We start from the raw sequence: 15897 nt of genomic DNA on the forward strand, positions 1-15897 counted from the left end.
TGGCCCTTTTTTTTTTTTTTTTTTTGACTCTGATGCAACCTTCGTGTCCATGCATAATTAATTTGGTAAGGTTTTGTCTAAAGATGATGTTGGATAATTTCTTATCCTTGTGTTAGAAACGTTCTTTTTCCATCATTCCTCTCGAGGTAAGCATATTCCAGTACAAGAGTTTCTTTCCACCTCAGATCTTCCTGGCCTGCCAATTTTCATCATGGAAAATTGTCTATATTTTGTATCTTTTGGGATGAGCTTACTTCTTTAGTTCATCATATTGCAACTCAAATGAATTTAATGTTTGTTTTTCTTTTTTGTTTCATGTTTTGATTAGATTTACTATCTCCTCCTTTTCACAGTTTTTCGTGATTATTTACTGTCTTTACTTGAACTTAATATCTCTTATCTTTTGTATATTGCACAACATCTGTTTATTTATTTGAGCCATGTAGTGACAGCTTAGAAGTAATGATTTTTCAGGATGGTTCGTGCAATGGCTTACAGCACTATGCAGCTTTGGGAAGAGACACTGTAAGGCCAAATAATCTCTATTTGTGTCACATGAAAATCCATTCCTTATATTCCTTCCTTGTTTTATGATTTGTCTTAAAAAGATAAAATTATCGTTGGTAATTCCTCAACTTCTTTCGTAGTCATCAAATAATATGTTTAGGGATGATGAGTTATAATGTAACAATGCTAATATCTCCCCTTGGGCTTCAAAGTTTATTCTTTTCTTGTGCACCAATAATTTTGTTCTTTTTCAGGATTTTCGTCCTCTTTCTTTTTCTTGTTTATGTCTATTGTTATTGTTATTATTATTATTATTTATAGGAAACAATAACCACTCATTGGTATGATGAAATGGGATACAAAATGGTCCTATCAATAGAACAATTTACAAAAAGCACCTCCATTGATTAGTGAGGGCGGTAAGGCTATATTTACAAAAGGTGGAAACAATATGCTCCAGTTGATAGCTTACAGAGATGTAGCTTCTATAAAATAGCCTATGTCACAGTCCTTGTCCAAAAAGTTATGAGAATCGCGATCCAACCAAATGTTAGAAAAAAAGCACGAATGTGTTTGATCCAAAGGATCCCTTTGTCCTTTTTAAAAGGGTGCCCCAAGAAAGTAAGAGAGAAAAGCTGAACCAAAAACATCTGGAAGCTGATTTCAGTATTTTGATGCAAAGATACAATGGCTGAAGAGGTGAATCAAGTTTCTTCACTTTTAAAACCGAAAAGACCACAGCTCAGAGCTAAACATAACCATGGAGATCTCCGTTGAAGCTTGTCAAAAGTTTTGATGCAACAATGACTGAGCTCCCATATAAAAAAAATTCACTTTTTTGGGAGAAGTGTTTTGGTGGCTGTATTGATGTATTGTCCATAGGCATCCCCAATTTTCTTGAAGGAATCATAAGTTTTTATCCATCCCCCGTACGAAGGCACAAAGGACTCCATACTCCAATTTGATCTCACCTTTAAGTTCCCACCTTATACCACCTCTTTGTGCAACAAAGTAGTCCTCTGTTCTTGTCTTCCACTCTGAGGAGGCCCTATCAGGTTGAATGGGGCTAATAGACTTAAAATCAGATACTTCTTGTTGAAGAGCTCATAAAATCTCATACCAGTCATCACGAAAGTGTTCTCTAAAAATAATAACAGAGGAGTCTCTTCTATTGAATGTTTTCCCTTTATGGCTTCCTTGTAGGTGGTTTTTTTTTTCTTTTTTGTTGATTGTTGGAGAGGGGTTGCTGAGCTCATTAAGAGGAGAGAGGAAACATTTCCAACCAGATTTATTCTACTCATTGACTCCCAATTTTGCAATTTCAGCACAATGCCCTTTTTTGTTTGAAATCTTTTCTACCCATAACACATATTCAGCATTCAAGTATTCTTTGAAGAATTTTTAGTTCAGGTCAGAAAAACATGAGAAGAGCCATGGTTGAGATTCAAACTTGAAAGACTAGGTAAAGGACTGGTCTCTACTTGTTTTAGTGATTTGCAACCCTTTTCCACCTTCAATAGAGAAAGTCTTGCGGTCAATGGAGAAGGTAATGGGTGGGTCGTGTGGTTGGTGACTAGGAGTTGGAGCCATCACCGGTGGTTCAGGCACACCGATGAGTTAGGCAGCAGGCATGCATGGGCCTGGCAGTGGGGAGGTGATATGAACCATGGCATCAATCGTGCAAGATAAACTTCAAGGAAGATGTGAAAAAAATGTTGTTCAAATTATCAGAAGATCTTGCTATTCATGTCATGACACATTAAGGAAGAATCAAGCTTCATTATTCTTGGATGATTACAAATTTTGGGTAGATGATCCTCTAAAGTTATGGTGTTTCCTTAATGGATTTTATGACTTTTATTTACTTTAAGGTTACATTTACCTAGTGGATAATTATGATCATAAAGTATGAAGGTTGCAACTCTTAAAATGCCTCATGAAAGGTCAAGGGTTTTTATTTTGAGGCTATAAAGCCATGTATGTTACTTTTGTAAAGTAGACTTGAAAATGTAGTAAAAAGAGCATTTGTGCTTTGTTTTAGCTAAGGGCTAAGTTTCTTTGGAATTCTATGTAGTTTAGATTGCATGTTTAGAATTATTCAAGCTTAACATGATCGATCTTGCTTGAGGAGTGATTTGAATCTCAAACAAGTGTTCTTACCTTGAGATATTTGATTAACAAGGTAATCCGAATTTTACTTTTCCTTGGAGTAATTCCTTATCATTAGGGTTAAGTTTCTTCGCAATTCTATGTAGTTTAGGTTGCATGTTTAGAATTATTCAAGTTTGATGTGATCGATTTTGTTTGTGAAGTGATTCAAATCTCAAACAAGTATTCTTGCGTTGAGATATTTGATCAACAAAGAAATCCAAATTTTACTTTCCCTTATAGTGATTCCTTATCAGGAGGGGTGGGGTTGGGTTCGTTAATGTTTTACTTTATAGTTTATGAAAATTTAGGACCCGAGTTGCAATAAATGCTCCTTCTTTCATATAGCTGGAGTCTCTTATTATCAATTTCACATGTGGTGTACTTGCTGAAGTTGAAATTTTGTTATATTCTAAAAGAGTATTTTTTATGGATCCAGTTCGAAGCAGCTGCTGTTAACTTAGTTGCTGGAGATAAACCTGCTGATGTTTACTCGGAAATTGCTGCCAGGTATGTTCAAAGTCTTCAATCCAAGTACAACTTAGTCATCACTGGTTGCAGTTCACTATAGTTTGAGTTAAAGGAACCGTCATGGTCAATCTCTGTAATTTTTTTCTTGTTTCCTGTAAAATAAATTCATGTTGCTCATTGGTCATCATTTTAAACAAGAATCAAAGGTGTTGTAGTAGTATTCTGCCATGTTGTGGTAATATTCTACCAGAGGTAGAAATCAGAAAATTTCACGATTCTTCTAGAAAGGAAGAAGAAATTTGAGAGACCCTTCATTGTATGACTCCCTGTTGGGGTTTTTAGTAAAAGTTCTTCTATATCTATTGTTCCTCTTTGGTTAACACTAATTGGATGATTTTTTTGTCTCTATGACTTGTTTGGTTGATTATTTTTAGTCACCCTTTTTCAAACTTTTTCTGGCGGTCTAAATAATTTTTAAAGACATGTAAGAGTTTAGAGGAATTATGGGATTTAGTTAGATTCCTAGCGTTGAGCCAGTATAGTCTCTGATCATTTTAGTAGTTTCAATTCCCTTTCAATATTAGTCAAGTGGGGAGTGCCCCTGCATAACTGGAGATTGTTTATCCTCTTTATACAGCTTTCTTGATGATATTCAGTTTCTGACGAGGAAAAAAAAAGGTTAGCTACCTTTTATGTGTGTGCGAGGATTGAAATTGTATGGAATAATTAAAAAAAAAACTTAAGCTTTCCACTTTGTTGTAGGCTAGCGACTATACGCTAGTTACAACCACTGAGTCTCTTCTGACCCACTTCACTAAAGACTTGTACACATTCAAAATTTATCTGCCTATCCATACACTGATCATATTCTGGTGAAAATATTAGATTTAATACCTCTTGAGGGCTTCCGTTTTTTTTTTTTTGTGTTTTTTCTTTTTTTGTGTGTGGCTAGACGATGTTCTTTTGGGTTGGAGTTCTCTTCTTGTTGATAGTTGGACTCTTTGTTGGGTTATTTTTTTGTATGCCCTTGTATTTTCTTTCATGCTTCTCACTAAAAGCTTGGTTCCTTTTATATATATATATTGGTGAAAATGTATCTCTCCTTTTTATCACTTTTGTTTTACTTCAATTATTGGTCAACAGGGTTCACAATATCATGATCAGGGATGGTAACCAGGATCCAACGACAAATCCAAATGCTTTACTGGCTAAGATCCTAATTGATCGGGTTTGTTTTGCTTGGCTTAGCCACCAAGCTGCAGTTCAGTTTCCTCTTAAAAGGAGGATATTTTCCAAAGATGTTGATTCTTAAAAAATTTCTTGTTGAACTAGTTTATCTTTTTGAGGCTTTCAGGTTGATCGCAAACTGGTGAAACAGACAGTGATGACTTCTGTATATGGTGTCACGTTTATTGGAGCTCGTGAACAAATTAAAAAAAGACTTGGGGAGAAAGGCCTCATTTCTGATGATAGACTGCTATTTCAAGCAGCCTGTTATGCTGCTAAAGTAAGTAATTACTAATTATGCGCTCGGATTATATTCTTTTTGGAGAAATCATTATTATTACTTTGAATTTCTTTCATGTGTTAGCAGAATATAAGACTTAATTTGGTTGCTCGTAATATTGACAACCTTTACTTTTTTGTGGTGTCCCTAGCTTACAAGAGTTAGAATACTTGACCTAGGCTATAGAGGATATATCTCCACATATTACTGTCTCCTCAAAATTTTCCTTAAATGTAATTTATGAAGAGCTCCTTACCATTGCTCATCCATTAACATTTGCTTCTCCTTGCTGGTCTGATTACTATCTGGGAAGTTTTGCTTTCCCCTTTCTGTTGGAGTCCTTATGCACATCTCCCCAAGATCCTCTGTCTAGTGGGTTTGTGGTAAAGTGATAGTTACATGAAGGAATGTGAGTCAGTGCTAAGGATTTGTCTTATTTGGTTGGAGAGAAATAGCAGAATATTTCAAGATTAGTTTAGAGCTAACGGAGTTTATGTTTTTGCGCATATTATATTTGTAGCACACTGCCTCCACTCGGAGCGTATTACATGGAGAATTTTGTACTTTCCCTCTTTATTTTATTAACATTTTGATTTTTTTTCTTAATGCCCTGTGGGTAGGTTGAGGCTGGTAGACGTTTTATCCCCCTTGTCCTTACTTTTCTACCTCTTTAGTAAAAGGGAATGGTTTGTTTCATTTTTCAAAATGTCGACCATGTTTAATATTGTTGTACCGTTTCCTACAGGTGACATTGGCTGCACTTGGGGAGATATTTGGAGCTGCACGTGGGATAATGAGTTGGCTTGGTGATTGTGCTAAGGTATGCACCATTCTGACATGTTCTCGGCAGTAGGTTACTTGCTATCTATATAAAATGGCATACTTCGGACATTATTTTTAACTGTCGTTGTAAGTTCTAATTGTTAAATATGTCACACTTGCAGGTCATTGCTGCAGATAATCAGCCTGTGCGTTGGACCACTCCTCTTGGTCTCCCTGTAGTTCAACCTTACTATAGAAGTGAACGGCATCTTGTGAGTAACCTCTTTATGGAATCTTTTTCCAGAAACCAAATCAACTTTTGATTTTCAGAAAAGTAGATAAGAGGTGGGAGCACCTTCACCTTATACGAACCCACTTCAGTTAATAATAGTAAAAAAAAGAAAAAAGGAAAGAAAATAACCGTAATTATATAAAATGAGAACGAAGGTACACCAAGAAGAACCCGAAAACTTAACAACACCCCGAATGCCACCCAGCTCTTACTAATCCCTTTAAAGAAATCATTTTCTCTGCAACCAACTATTTCGAAGTCGTGTTCACTGCACATGACATCAATACCTTATTTTCTCTTTAAAAGGAGTATCACATAGGATATTCTAGATATTTGCTTGAGTGGGCACCCCAACTTAAACCAAACTCTAAAGAAATCTTATTCCAACAACTACAGGTTCCTTTACAGCTGAATAACAGGTGATTCACACTGTAATGGACTCCTGGCATAAGACACTCCCTTTGCTTCAAGATGGGTATGGTTTGATATTCTGGAGAGATTCATTTTGTATTTAGAGATGGTCAGGATGGATGGGATTAGATGGTTTGCTGAGAATTCTAATTCTATTACCTCTAGTGTTTTGTCTCCAAGTGTGGAGTTCTAGTGGGGAACTTTATCAGGTACAAGGCGGGAATAGGGGATATAATTTTATTTTTGGTAGGACTTGCGTTGACCAGCCTCTCGAGTTTGCCTACCTTAGGCTTCCAACATTACGTGTGAGATCCCACATCAGTTGGGGAGGAGAATGAAGCATTTTTTATTAGGGAGTGGAAACCTCTTCCTAGCAGACACGCTTTAAAAATCTTGAGAGAAAGCTCGAAAGGGAAAGCCCAAAGAGGACAATATCTGCTAGCGGTGGGCTTGAGCTGTTACAAATGGTATCAGGGTCAAACATCGGGCGATGTGCCAATGAGGAGGCTGAGCCCCAAAAGGGAGTGGATAAGAGGTAGTGTGCTAGCAAGGACGTTGGGCCCCGAAGGGGGGTGGATTGTGAGATCCCACATCGATTGGGGAGGAGAACGAAACATTCTTTATAAGGGTGTGGAAACCTCTCCCTAGAAGACTTATTTTAAAAACCTTGAGGGGAAGCTGGAAAGAGAAAGCCCAAATAGAACAATATCGGCTAGTAGTTAGTGAGCTTGGGCTGTTACATCATGCTTGTCTAGAAATTGTTGAATCTCTTAACAGTGGTGCTCCCCAATCCCTGGAGCTTGTAGCTGTTCATGAAAATGGTTAGAATATCTTTAAAGCTGGTACATAAGGCAACTGCATTCCAGAAGGCACCATTTTCATTATATGATTGATTAAGATTTAAATCAAATGACTGTTATTTCTGCCTGTTAATCCTTCACTATTGAGTGGAAGCTCCTGGAAAGTTAGCATCGTTGGCCCTCTTATGTCTCCAGCTATAGCGCACAGAACTCTGGCATAATGGGCGCAGGCGATTTTATAGCATTGCATTGGTGATGCATAGTTGGGAGGATAATAGTTTTTAGTTCCTTAGCATTTGAATTCAGTTTTTTGTGCTCTGTGGATGAATATATTAATAACTGTGGTCGATAGTCATCGACAATCTAACTGCAAGCATCCTCATTAGTAAATGACTCATTTGGCTTATTAAAGGAAGACACAGTATGACAGTACTCAGTCTTATCTTTGTGCTGCAGGTTAGGACATCTCTTCAAGTTTTGGCTTTACAACGAGAGGGTAACTCGGTAAGTTTCTGTCACTGGTCTCGAATCATATGATATTCTCCAGATGTTCATTGAGCTTATTTAATTGGTACATTATTTCCAGGTGGATGTTAGAAAGCAGAGAACTGCATTTCCTCCTAATTTTGTACACTCACTGGATGGTTCACATATGATGCTCACTGCCCTCGCCTGTAGGGATGCCGGCTTACGTTTTGCAGGTTAGTTTTTCCAGTTTATACAAAGCTTTGACCGTTGAATAAATCTTCGTTCTGGGGAAAGAAAGTTGTCAATGATTTAAGGGAATAACTTGAAGATACGGCTAGCATAAACTTGATGGATTAAGGCATTAGCTCTATCATTTAGGAGAAATTTTACTAGACTTTCATTTACTATTGTTATTATTTTTGGATTATTAATCTGTTGAACATAGGGCACTATCCCAAAACCCCTCTAAAAATTTACTGTTCCTTTCCCTCAAAATACTCGCAAAATAGCATGAAGACAAAAGCAAACTAAAGCCTGCTACCCTTTTAACAGAGGGAATGGAAAGAAACTTCTGCATGGACCTGTTGTGGACCTTATTGAATTATCTCTCAAACAGTTTTATCTATCAATAAGTTATTTGATGTCAGATATATAGCATATCCAGTAAGGAAAATGAGAAGTAAAACGAACAAGGAGCACTTGAGAATTGTTGGAAGAGGAGTCCCACATCGTCTTATTAAGCGGTTGATCATGGTTTTATTAGTAAGGAACACTATCTCCATTGGTATGAGGCCTTTTGGGGAAACCAAAAGTAAAACCATAAGAGCTTATGCTCAAAATGGACAATATCGTACCATTGTGGAGGGTCCATGATTCCTAACACGTGCAACAAAGTAAATTATTATTTTTAAGTAAATGCTAATTCAACTATTTCGTTCATCTAAATGATTTTCAAGAACAATTTTTTTCAAGAATTTAATCTGTTGATGTACTCTCACCTGCCCAAGTAATTTTGTTACAGGGGTGCATGACTCCTTCTGGACACATGCCTGTGATGTGGACCAAATGAATCTGATACTCAGAGAAAAATTTGTGGAGCTTTATAGTATGCCAGTTCTTGATAGTGTAAGTATGTTGTTATTAAGTTTATAGTATGCTGTATTTAATAATAGTTTGGTTTTTGAGAATTGTGCTTCGATTTTCATTTTTTCTAAGGAAACATTTGAAAACGAAGAAACATATTGGAAGAAATGGTGTTTATAAACTCTACTTTTTTCTAAAAAAAAAAATCAAATGGTTATCAAACGGGTCTAAGAGTTTATTCTACATTTAAGGTGTTCGAACTTTTCGTGTTTTCAGTCTCCATACTACCGAAAATATAAAAAAAAAAAATCAAATGGTTATCAAACGGGTCTAAGAGTTTATTCTACATTTAAGGTGTTCGAACTTTTCGTGTTTTCAGTCCCCATACTACCGAATGTTATATTTTGACCTCTGTGGTGTGTATTCCCCCACTATAGACTTGCATTAGACCTATTCTGCAGATATTTTTCAGCTGTAATTTACACTTGTTTCGATTTTTGTAGCTTTCCCTTATTGAATTTGGAGCTATTTTGCTTTCTTGCCAGTTGCTTGAAGAATTTGAAACAACATATCCAGGATTAACGTTCCCTCCCCTCCCCGAGAGAGGCGATTTTGACTTACGAGAGGTTCTTAAATCTCCGTACTTCTTCAACTGATTCGTCTCGGCCCAACTGCAGCCATGACATTCTGCAGAAACAAGGCTTAGTGAAAACTTGTACAGGCAGCAATTTTGAAAAGTAAATGTAAAGTTGATACAAGAAAGCAAGAGTGAGGGAAGCCCAGAGCCGCTCTGTTCTCAGGGAAATGAACGTTCTCTGGGGTCATCTTTCTCGCAGATCTTAATGGATACTCGTGCTAACGACGAGCTTACAGCCAGTTCATCTGAGATTGAGACTCGAGCAGCCATTTTTCATCTGGCTTCTGATTTCGAGAGTTCATTTTCGTGCTGCAGATGAGCATTCTTTACCCCATATCTTCTGTATAAGCTCTTATTTGTATGAATTAGAAAAGAAAAATAAGTTATCAGAAGCCTTCATTTTGTGTGTATAGGTTCCCTGGTAGACACTTTTGTACTATATTCTTTCAATAATTAAACAAAGATATCCTTTTTTTGACCCCTACAAGATTATATATTCCTTATTTGGATTAAATTTAGCTGTTCTGGTATTAAGTTTTTATGATGTTTTATCAATTTGATTTTGAATTTCTTCTCCTTTCGGGGAGCTCGATAGTAAATAATTAGAAATTTGAATTTGAAACTGTCGAGTGAATTTTTGATATATACGTTCTAATTCTAATGTGATAGCATTTAAAAAAGAACTTGCAAATGCGTCGAATTTACAATTTTTATCTCATCCAAATGGTAAATCTAATGTCATGTGAATTACCTCCTATTTTACTTACGGGGATCTGCTCCGAACAGGGAGGGGATTCCCATTTTCAACGGGGAATGAGGGAGGGAGTGGGGAACATTTGTTCCCGTTAGATAAATTGGGTTAGGGATGGGATTAAACTCCTCCTCTCCATTCCTATCCCCGTCAACGCATTAAAACTTTAAAATAACTATTTTTTTTTACTTTATTTTATTCAGTTTAATTCATACCTGTCTTATTTTTAGAGAGATTGCAATAATGAAGCACATGGGTTGGGCTTTCGCCTTTTTTTTTCTTTAGAAAAATTGGGCTTTATTATTTTTTTTTATTGAAAATAATAATAATTTATTCTCCTCTATTTTTTTTTTTTTTAAATCTTATATTACAAATTTGAGTGCAAATTTGTGTATATTGGTACCTTTATAAAACTTGTCTATAGAGAATACCTAAGTCTAATTCAACTCCGTTTAAGTTTCAGTAGATAATATATTAATTATTATTCGTAGGTCAATGATTCGATCCCTGCTCAAAAGTGTTGAATTAAAATTTAAAATATTATAATTCCACTGCTGTAATTTTATATAAAAAAAGTTCTTATTTTTTGTAATGGCATTTTGGTAAATTTGTTTAACTATTAATTTTTTATTTAAACCTAATTTTTTTATTTAAAATAAAAAGAAAAAGAAAAAAAAAACACAAACTAATTTATTATTTATCTTTTTAAATTAAAAATAATTTGTAAAAATGGTACATTAGGAATCACGGATCTCCACAACGGTATGATCTTGTGATATTGTATACTTGAGCATAAACTCTTATGACTTTGCTTTGGGAAGACTTCCCCAAAAAACCTCTTATCAATGGAGATAACATTCCTCACTTATAAACTCATGATCTTCTATTCAATTAAGACTCCGTCCCAATAATCTTCAATAGAGTAGTCTAAAAATAAATAATAAAAAAATAATTATGAAATTTAATATATATATATATATATAATTGTATCTGAAGTAAAAATGTAATTTCAAAATTAACCATAAACTCGGTTCATTCCAATTGATTCTATTTTTATTTATTTGAACATAATTCAACTCAAATCGTAGGTCGAATTTGTTGACCATTCTTAATTTTAAATAGAAAATATAAACGTAAGTTTATTTAAAATTTTCTCATGGTTTATAATATCGACTTTAAAAATAAGTCAATTAATTAAAAAAAAAATAACAACATGTTTATTAAATTTAAATATTTGAGTCCTAAAATGAATAACACGACATTTTTAATGAAAATAATAAAAGAAATAAAAAGAATCAAATGTGACCACATTTTTAATGAAAATAAAAAATATAAACTAATTAAATATTAAAAATAAAATTAAAAAAAAATATTAAATATAATATCTAAGATATATTCTATAAATAATATATTATTCAAATATTAAATTAACCGAAACAAATTTGATTAATAATTTTATTAAATAATTAATGTAATGGAATCCAACTATAAATATTTGAATTTTATTGGTTCCAATTGTTATAATTTATTTAAAACTCTTAAATAAATACATGGGTAAAAAAAAAAAAAAACTTTAAAAGTAACCACACTTGTCACAATCTTACTTTGATGATAATGGACTTGCAATTATGTCGTACTCACTTCTCAGCAACGAGTGAGTTAAGCTTATTCGTTTTTGCGTCGCTTACGGCCAAGTGATGTATGCTCGAGCCTCTAGCCCCAGTTCGAAAAGAAGGTTTTAGAAAACGGGGACATAGAGATTTAAGAAATTGAAATTGGTGTTATATGAGAATGTAAGCAAAAGGCAACAACAATGACTTACTACATATGACTATCGTGTAGGAAGAAGTTGACAACTAGTCATATCCCTCTATAATACATTTTGGTGAACGATCATACACCCTTATACCGACCTAATATGGAATGGTAAAGACCTATCTAGGATTAAAACATGTAAAAGGGATTTGGAATGGGCATGCAACCTTGGACAACACGTCCTGGACAAGCAAGACCGAGATATCTGTCATGTAGCCATTGACAACACGCCTTGGACATGTATGACCGTGACATCCTCCCCTACTCAATAATTTTAATTTGGTTCGATGAAACTCGATTAATTTTAGAGAAATTCATAAATCGACTCAACTCATAAGCTATTTAAGCTCCCACTCAAAGAAATTGATATGAATTTGTTAAATACCTATAATATTTTTCTATAATCAAATCTGTTATAATTTAATTTTTCATTATAAATTTGTAACCATTCTCATCCTAATTAAAAAAAAACAAATCAATTTTGTAATAATTTTCATTCTAATCCTTCAATCTAAGCAACTTAATTATTGATTTTGAAAATAGTATAAATTTAAATTTGTTTCATACATAAATAAATTATTAATAATATTAAACTTATCAATTAAAAAAAAAAGTTTAATAGAATTTTTAAATTTTTTTTTTTTTTTGAGAGATTATAAAAATATATTTTTTAAATAAATACTTGTGAAAGAGTAAAAATTGTGATATTTAAGGTTGTAATGCTTATTCAAATTAATAAAAATATATTTTATTTCAAAACCACTCCCTTCGATATTTGTCATTGACACGTGTACTAATAGTCACCGTCCACGTCACATCCTATCGGGTTAAATAATTTTAGAAACGAATAATTTAATTCCATTTTTTTATGAGAAAATTCAATTTTTGATTTGGTGGTTAAGAGAACTCAAATCGAAGGATTTTTTTTCAATCTTTTTTAATTATTATAAATAAAATTATATTATGCTGAATTTTTACAATTTTTTTTTTAATTTTAATTTTGACTTTGTTTTTAAAATGGGTGATAAAACTAAAAAATAATTATTAAACCAAAACCAAATTATTAAATTGGGCTAAAATTTATACATTTTAGTTTTAAAAAAATATACTTATTATTTAGCCTATGTTATAATTAAATATTAATATAACCCAAGTCATTTTAGAAGTCGATATCAGAAATGTCAAATTTCAAGTCGATGATATTTCAAAAAATTTTAAACAAATTTAGATTATTTATTGATAATAATATGTCGAAGTTAGTAATTGATATGAACCAAGAGACATCAATCATACAATATGCTTCAATGAATATATGAATAAAATATTGTTGAAATTATCGAAAGATATTTCAATTCATGGCATATTAAAAAAAAATGAAGTTTGATGTTATAAATTTTTGGTGGATTACATTAAAGTAGTTTAGAGTTATTGTATTTCAGACTTTTATTTTACATTTACATAATGGCTAATTATGACCATAAAATATGATTGTTATAATTCTTGGAATGTCTTTTCATTTTTGAGGCTATATAAAATATGGCCATAAAATATCCTTTTAACTTTTTCTTGTCTTTAAAAAATAATTTTGAATTTTAAAAAATATCACTGATATCTCTCAATAGTTCAAAAATATCATTTATGTTATTATTGAGTCTAAAAAATATTCATAAAATTTTAAAATTAGCAGTAACACCAAAAATAAGTTTTTTTTTTATTGTTATTATTTATTGACACTTCTTGGTTTTATTTTATTTTATTTTATCTTTTTTATTTATCTATAAACATAAATTTATTAGATTCTACTTAGTTACATAATAATTTGTAATTTACAGTATTTCTGTATTGATTATAAATAAGAGAACTCTCACCACTATTTAGGTGTGGTGGATTCAACAAACATTCACATGGTATCAAAGCCCTTTCGGTTTAATAACCTTATCCTTTCTTTTCTATGGCTTCTGAATTTCTTATCATCTTCTTCCTTTCAATTCTCTAATCCATATGATCACCATCAAACTTTCTTCCTCCAATTATCTCTTTGGAAAAGTCAACTTCTCCCTCTCCTTGAGAGTCAAGACATGCTGGGCTATGTCGATAGAACTATGGTTCCACCACCTCGTTTTGAACCAGAAACCTCCTCAACACTCAACCCCAAATATTTGGCATGAAGAGCAGTCGATCAATGACTTCTCTATTTCCTGCTCTCCTCTCTCACTGAGGAAGCCATGGTTGTTGTTGTTGATCTCTCTACTGCACGTGATGTTTGGCTTGCGTTGGAAACTACGTTCAGCCATCAGTCGAAAGCTCGTGAATTGAGACTCAAGGATGACTTGCAGTTGATGAAACGTGACACCAAACCTGTTGCTGAGTATGCCCGTGCCTTCAAAAAAATTTGTGACCAACTTCATGCCATTGGCAGACCCGTCGAGGACATTGATAAAGTGCACTGGTTCCTTCGTGGACTCGGCATCGAATTTTCAGCTTTTTCTAGTGCTCAGATGGCTCTCACCCCTATCCCCTGTTTTGCAGATTTAGTCTCTAAAGCTGAAAGTTTTGAGTTGTTCCAGCGCTCCCTTGAGTCCCCTAACTCCACTCCTACAACATTCACAGCCACTAATCGTGGTCGCACCCATGGAAGCCACCCTGCTTCCTTTACCAACCAGTAAGGTCGTTCTTATTCTCACAAAAACGACTCTTCTAATCGAGGACGAACCTACTAAAGTCAGGGTCGTCGACCACCTCACTGCCAAATATGCCGCAAAGAGGGCCATTATGCTGACCTCTGCAACCAACGGTATGTTCGACCTGATTCTTCTCATGCTCACCTTGCTAAAGCCTTTAACACGTCGTGTTCTATTATTGGACCCGATGCTGCTGATTGGTTTCTGGACACTGGAGCTTCAGCCCATATGACTGCCGACCCATCTATTCTGGATCAGTATAAAAATTACATGGGTAAGGACTCTGTGATCGTAGGAAACGGTGCATCCCTACCCATTACCCACACCGGTACTCTTTCTCCTGTTCTAAATATTCACTTATTAGATGTCTTGGTTGTCCCTCACCTCACTAAAAATCTTCTTTCCCTAAGTAAATTAACGTCTGATTTTCCTCCCTCCGTTACATTTACTAATAATCTTATTACTATCCAAAATCGTCAAACAGGAAGGGTGGTGGCAACCGGTAAAAGAGATGGAGGGCTATATGTGCTGGAGCGCGACAACTTTGCTTTTATTTCAGCCCTTAGAAATAAATTTTTACGTGCTTCATATGATTTAGGGCATGCTCGTCTGGGTCATGTGAATCATTATGTTATTTCTTTTTTAAATAAAAACGGTCATCTTTCTCTTACGTCTTTATTGCCTTCTCCATCATTATGTAATACTTGTCAGCTTGCGAAAAGTCATCGATTGCCTTATTCTCGCAATGAGCATAGGTCGTCTCATGTGTTAGATCTTATTCATTGTGATCTTTGGGGTCCTTCTCCCGTCAAATCAAATTCGGGTTTTCTTTATTATGTTATTTTTATTGATGATTATTCTCGATTCACTTGGTTTTACCCTTTAAAATTTAAATCTGATTTTTTTGATATTTTTCTTCAATTTAAAAAATTTGTGGAAAATCAGTATTCTTCTCGTATCAAGGTATTTCAGAGCGATGGTGGTACCGAATTTACTAGTACTTGTTTCAAAACTCATTTACGTAATTCTGGCATCCACGATCAACTTTCTTGTCCATATACACCTGCTCAAAATGATTGTGCTGAGAGAAAACATCGTCATGTGACTGAGACTGGCTTAGCCCTTCTCTTTTACTCTCATCTTTCTCCTCGTTTTTGGGTTGACGCCTTTAGCACTGCAGCTTATATTATCAACTAGTTGCCTACTCCACTTCTTGGAGGTAAGTCACCCTTTGAACTCCTTTATGGCTACACTCCACATTATGACAATTTTCATCTCTTTGGTTGTCGTGTTTATCCTTATTTGCGTGATTATATGTCTAACAAGCTTTCTCCCCGCAGCATTCCTTGTATTTTTTTGGGTTATAGTCCTGCTCATAAAGGGTTCCGCTGTCTTGATTCCGCCACCACTAAGCTATATATCACCTGCCATGCTCAATTTGATGAAACTCACTTTCCTGCTATCCCTAGCTCCTAGGCCTAACCTCTTTCCTCTATTCCTATTTCAAATTTCTTGGAACCACATCTTCATCATATTGATTCATCCCCCCCCCCCCCCCCCCCAC

General features: G+C 34.4%; 1 protein-coding gene across 1 annotated transcript in view; it reads left to right on the top strand.

Moving 5' to 3' along the window:
• Positions 1-9570, top strand: part of LOC111493929 (DNA-directed RNA polymerase 3, chloroplastic-like) — a 16042-nt gene extending 6472 nt beyond the window's left edge. Inside the window, exons 10-19 of the mRNA XM_023143856.1 lie at positions 475-525; positions 3095-3165; positions 4270-4354; positions 4481-4633; positions 5379-5453; positions 5578-5667; positions 7355-7402; positions 7485-7599; positions 8388-8491; positions 8995-9570. Of these exons, the coding sequence (XP_022999624.1) occupies positions 475-525; positions 3095-3165; positions 4270-4354; positions 4481-4633; positions 5379-5453; positions 5578-5667; positions 7355-7402; positions 7485-7599; positions 8388-8491; positions 8995-9105 (903 nt within the window). The 3' untranslated portion in view covers positions 9106-9570. The remainder of the gene's footprint in view (positions 1-474; positions 526-3094; positions 3166-4269; positions 4355-4480; positions 4634-5378; positions 5454-5577; positions 5668-7354; positions 7403-7484; positions 7600-8387; positions 8492-8994) is intronic.
• The last annotated feature ends 6327 nt before the right edge of the window (positions 9571-15897 follow it).

The sequence above is a fragment of the Cucurbita maxima genome, unplaced genomic scaffold (assembly GCF_002738345.1).
Source record: "Cucurbita maxima cultivar Rimu unplaced genomic scaffold, Cmax_1.0 Cma_Scf00019, whole genome shotgun sequence".
Taxonomy (NCBI): Eukaryota; Viridiplantae; Streptophyta; class Magnoliopsida; order Cucurbitales; family Cucurbitaceae; genus Cucurbita; species Cucurbita maxima.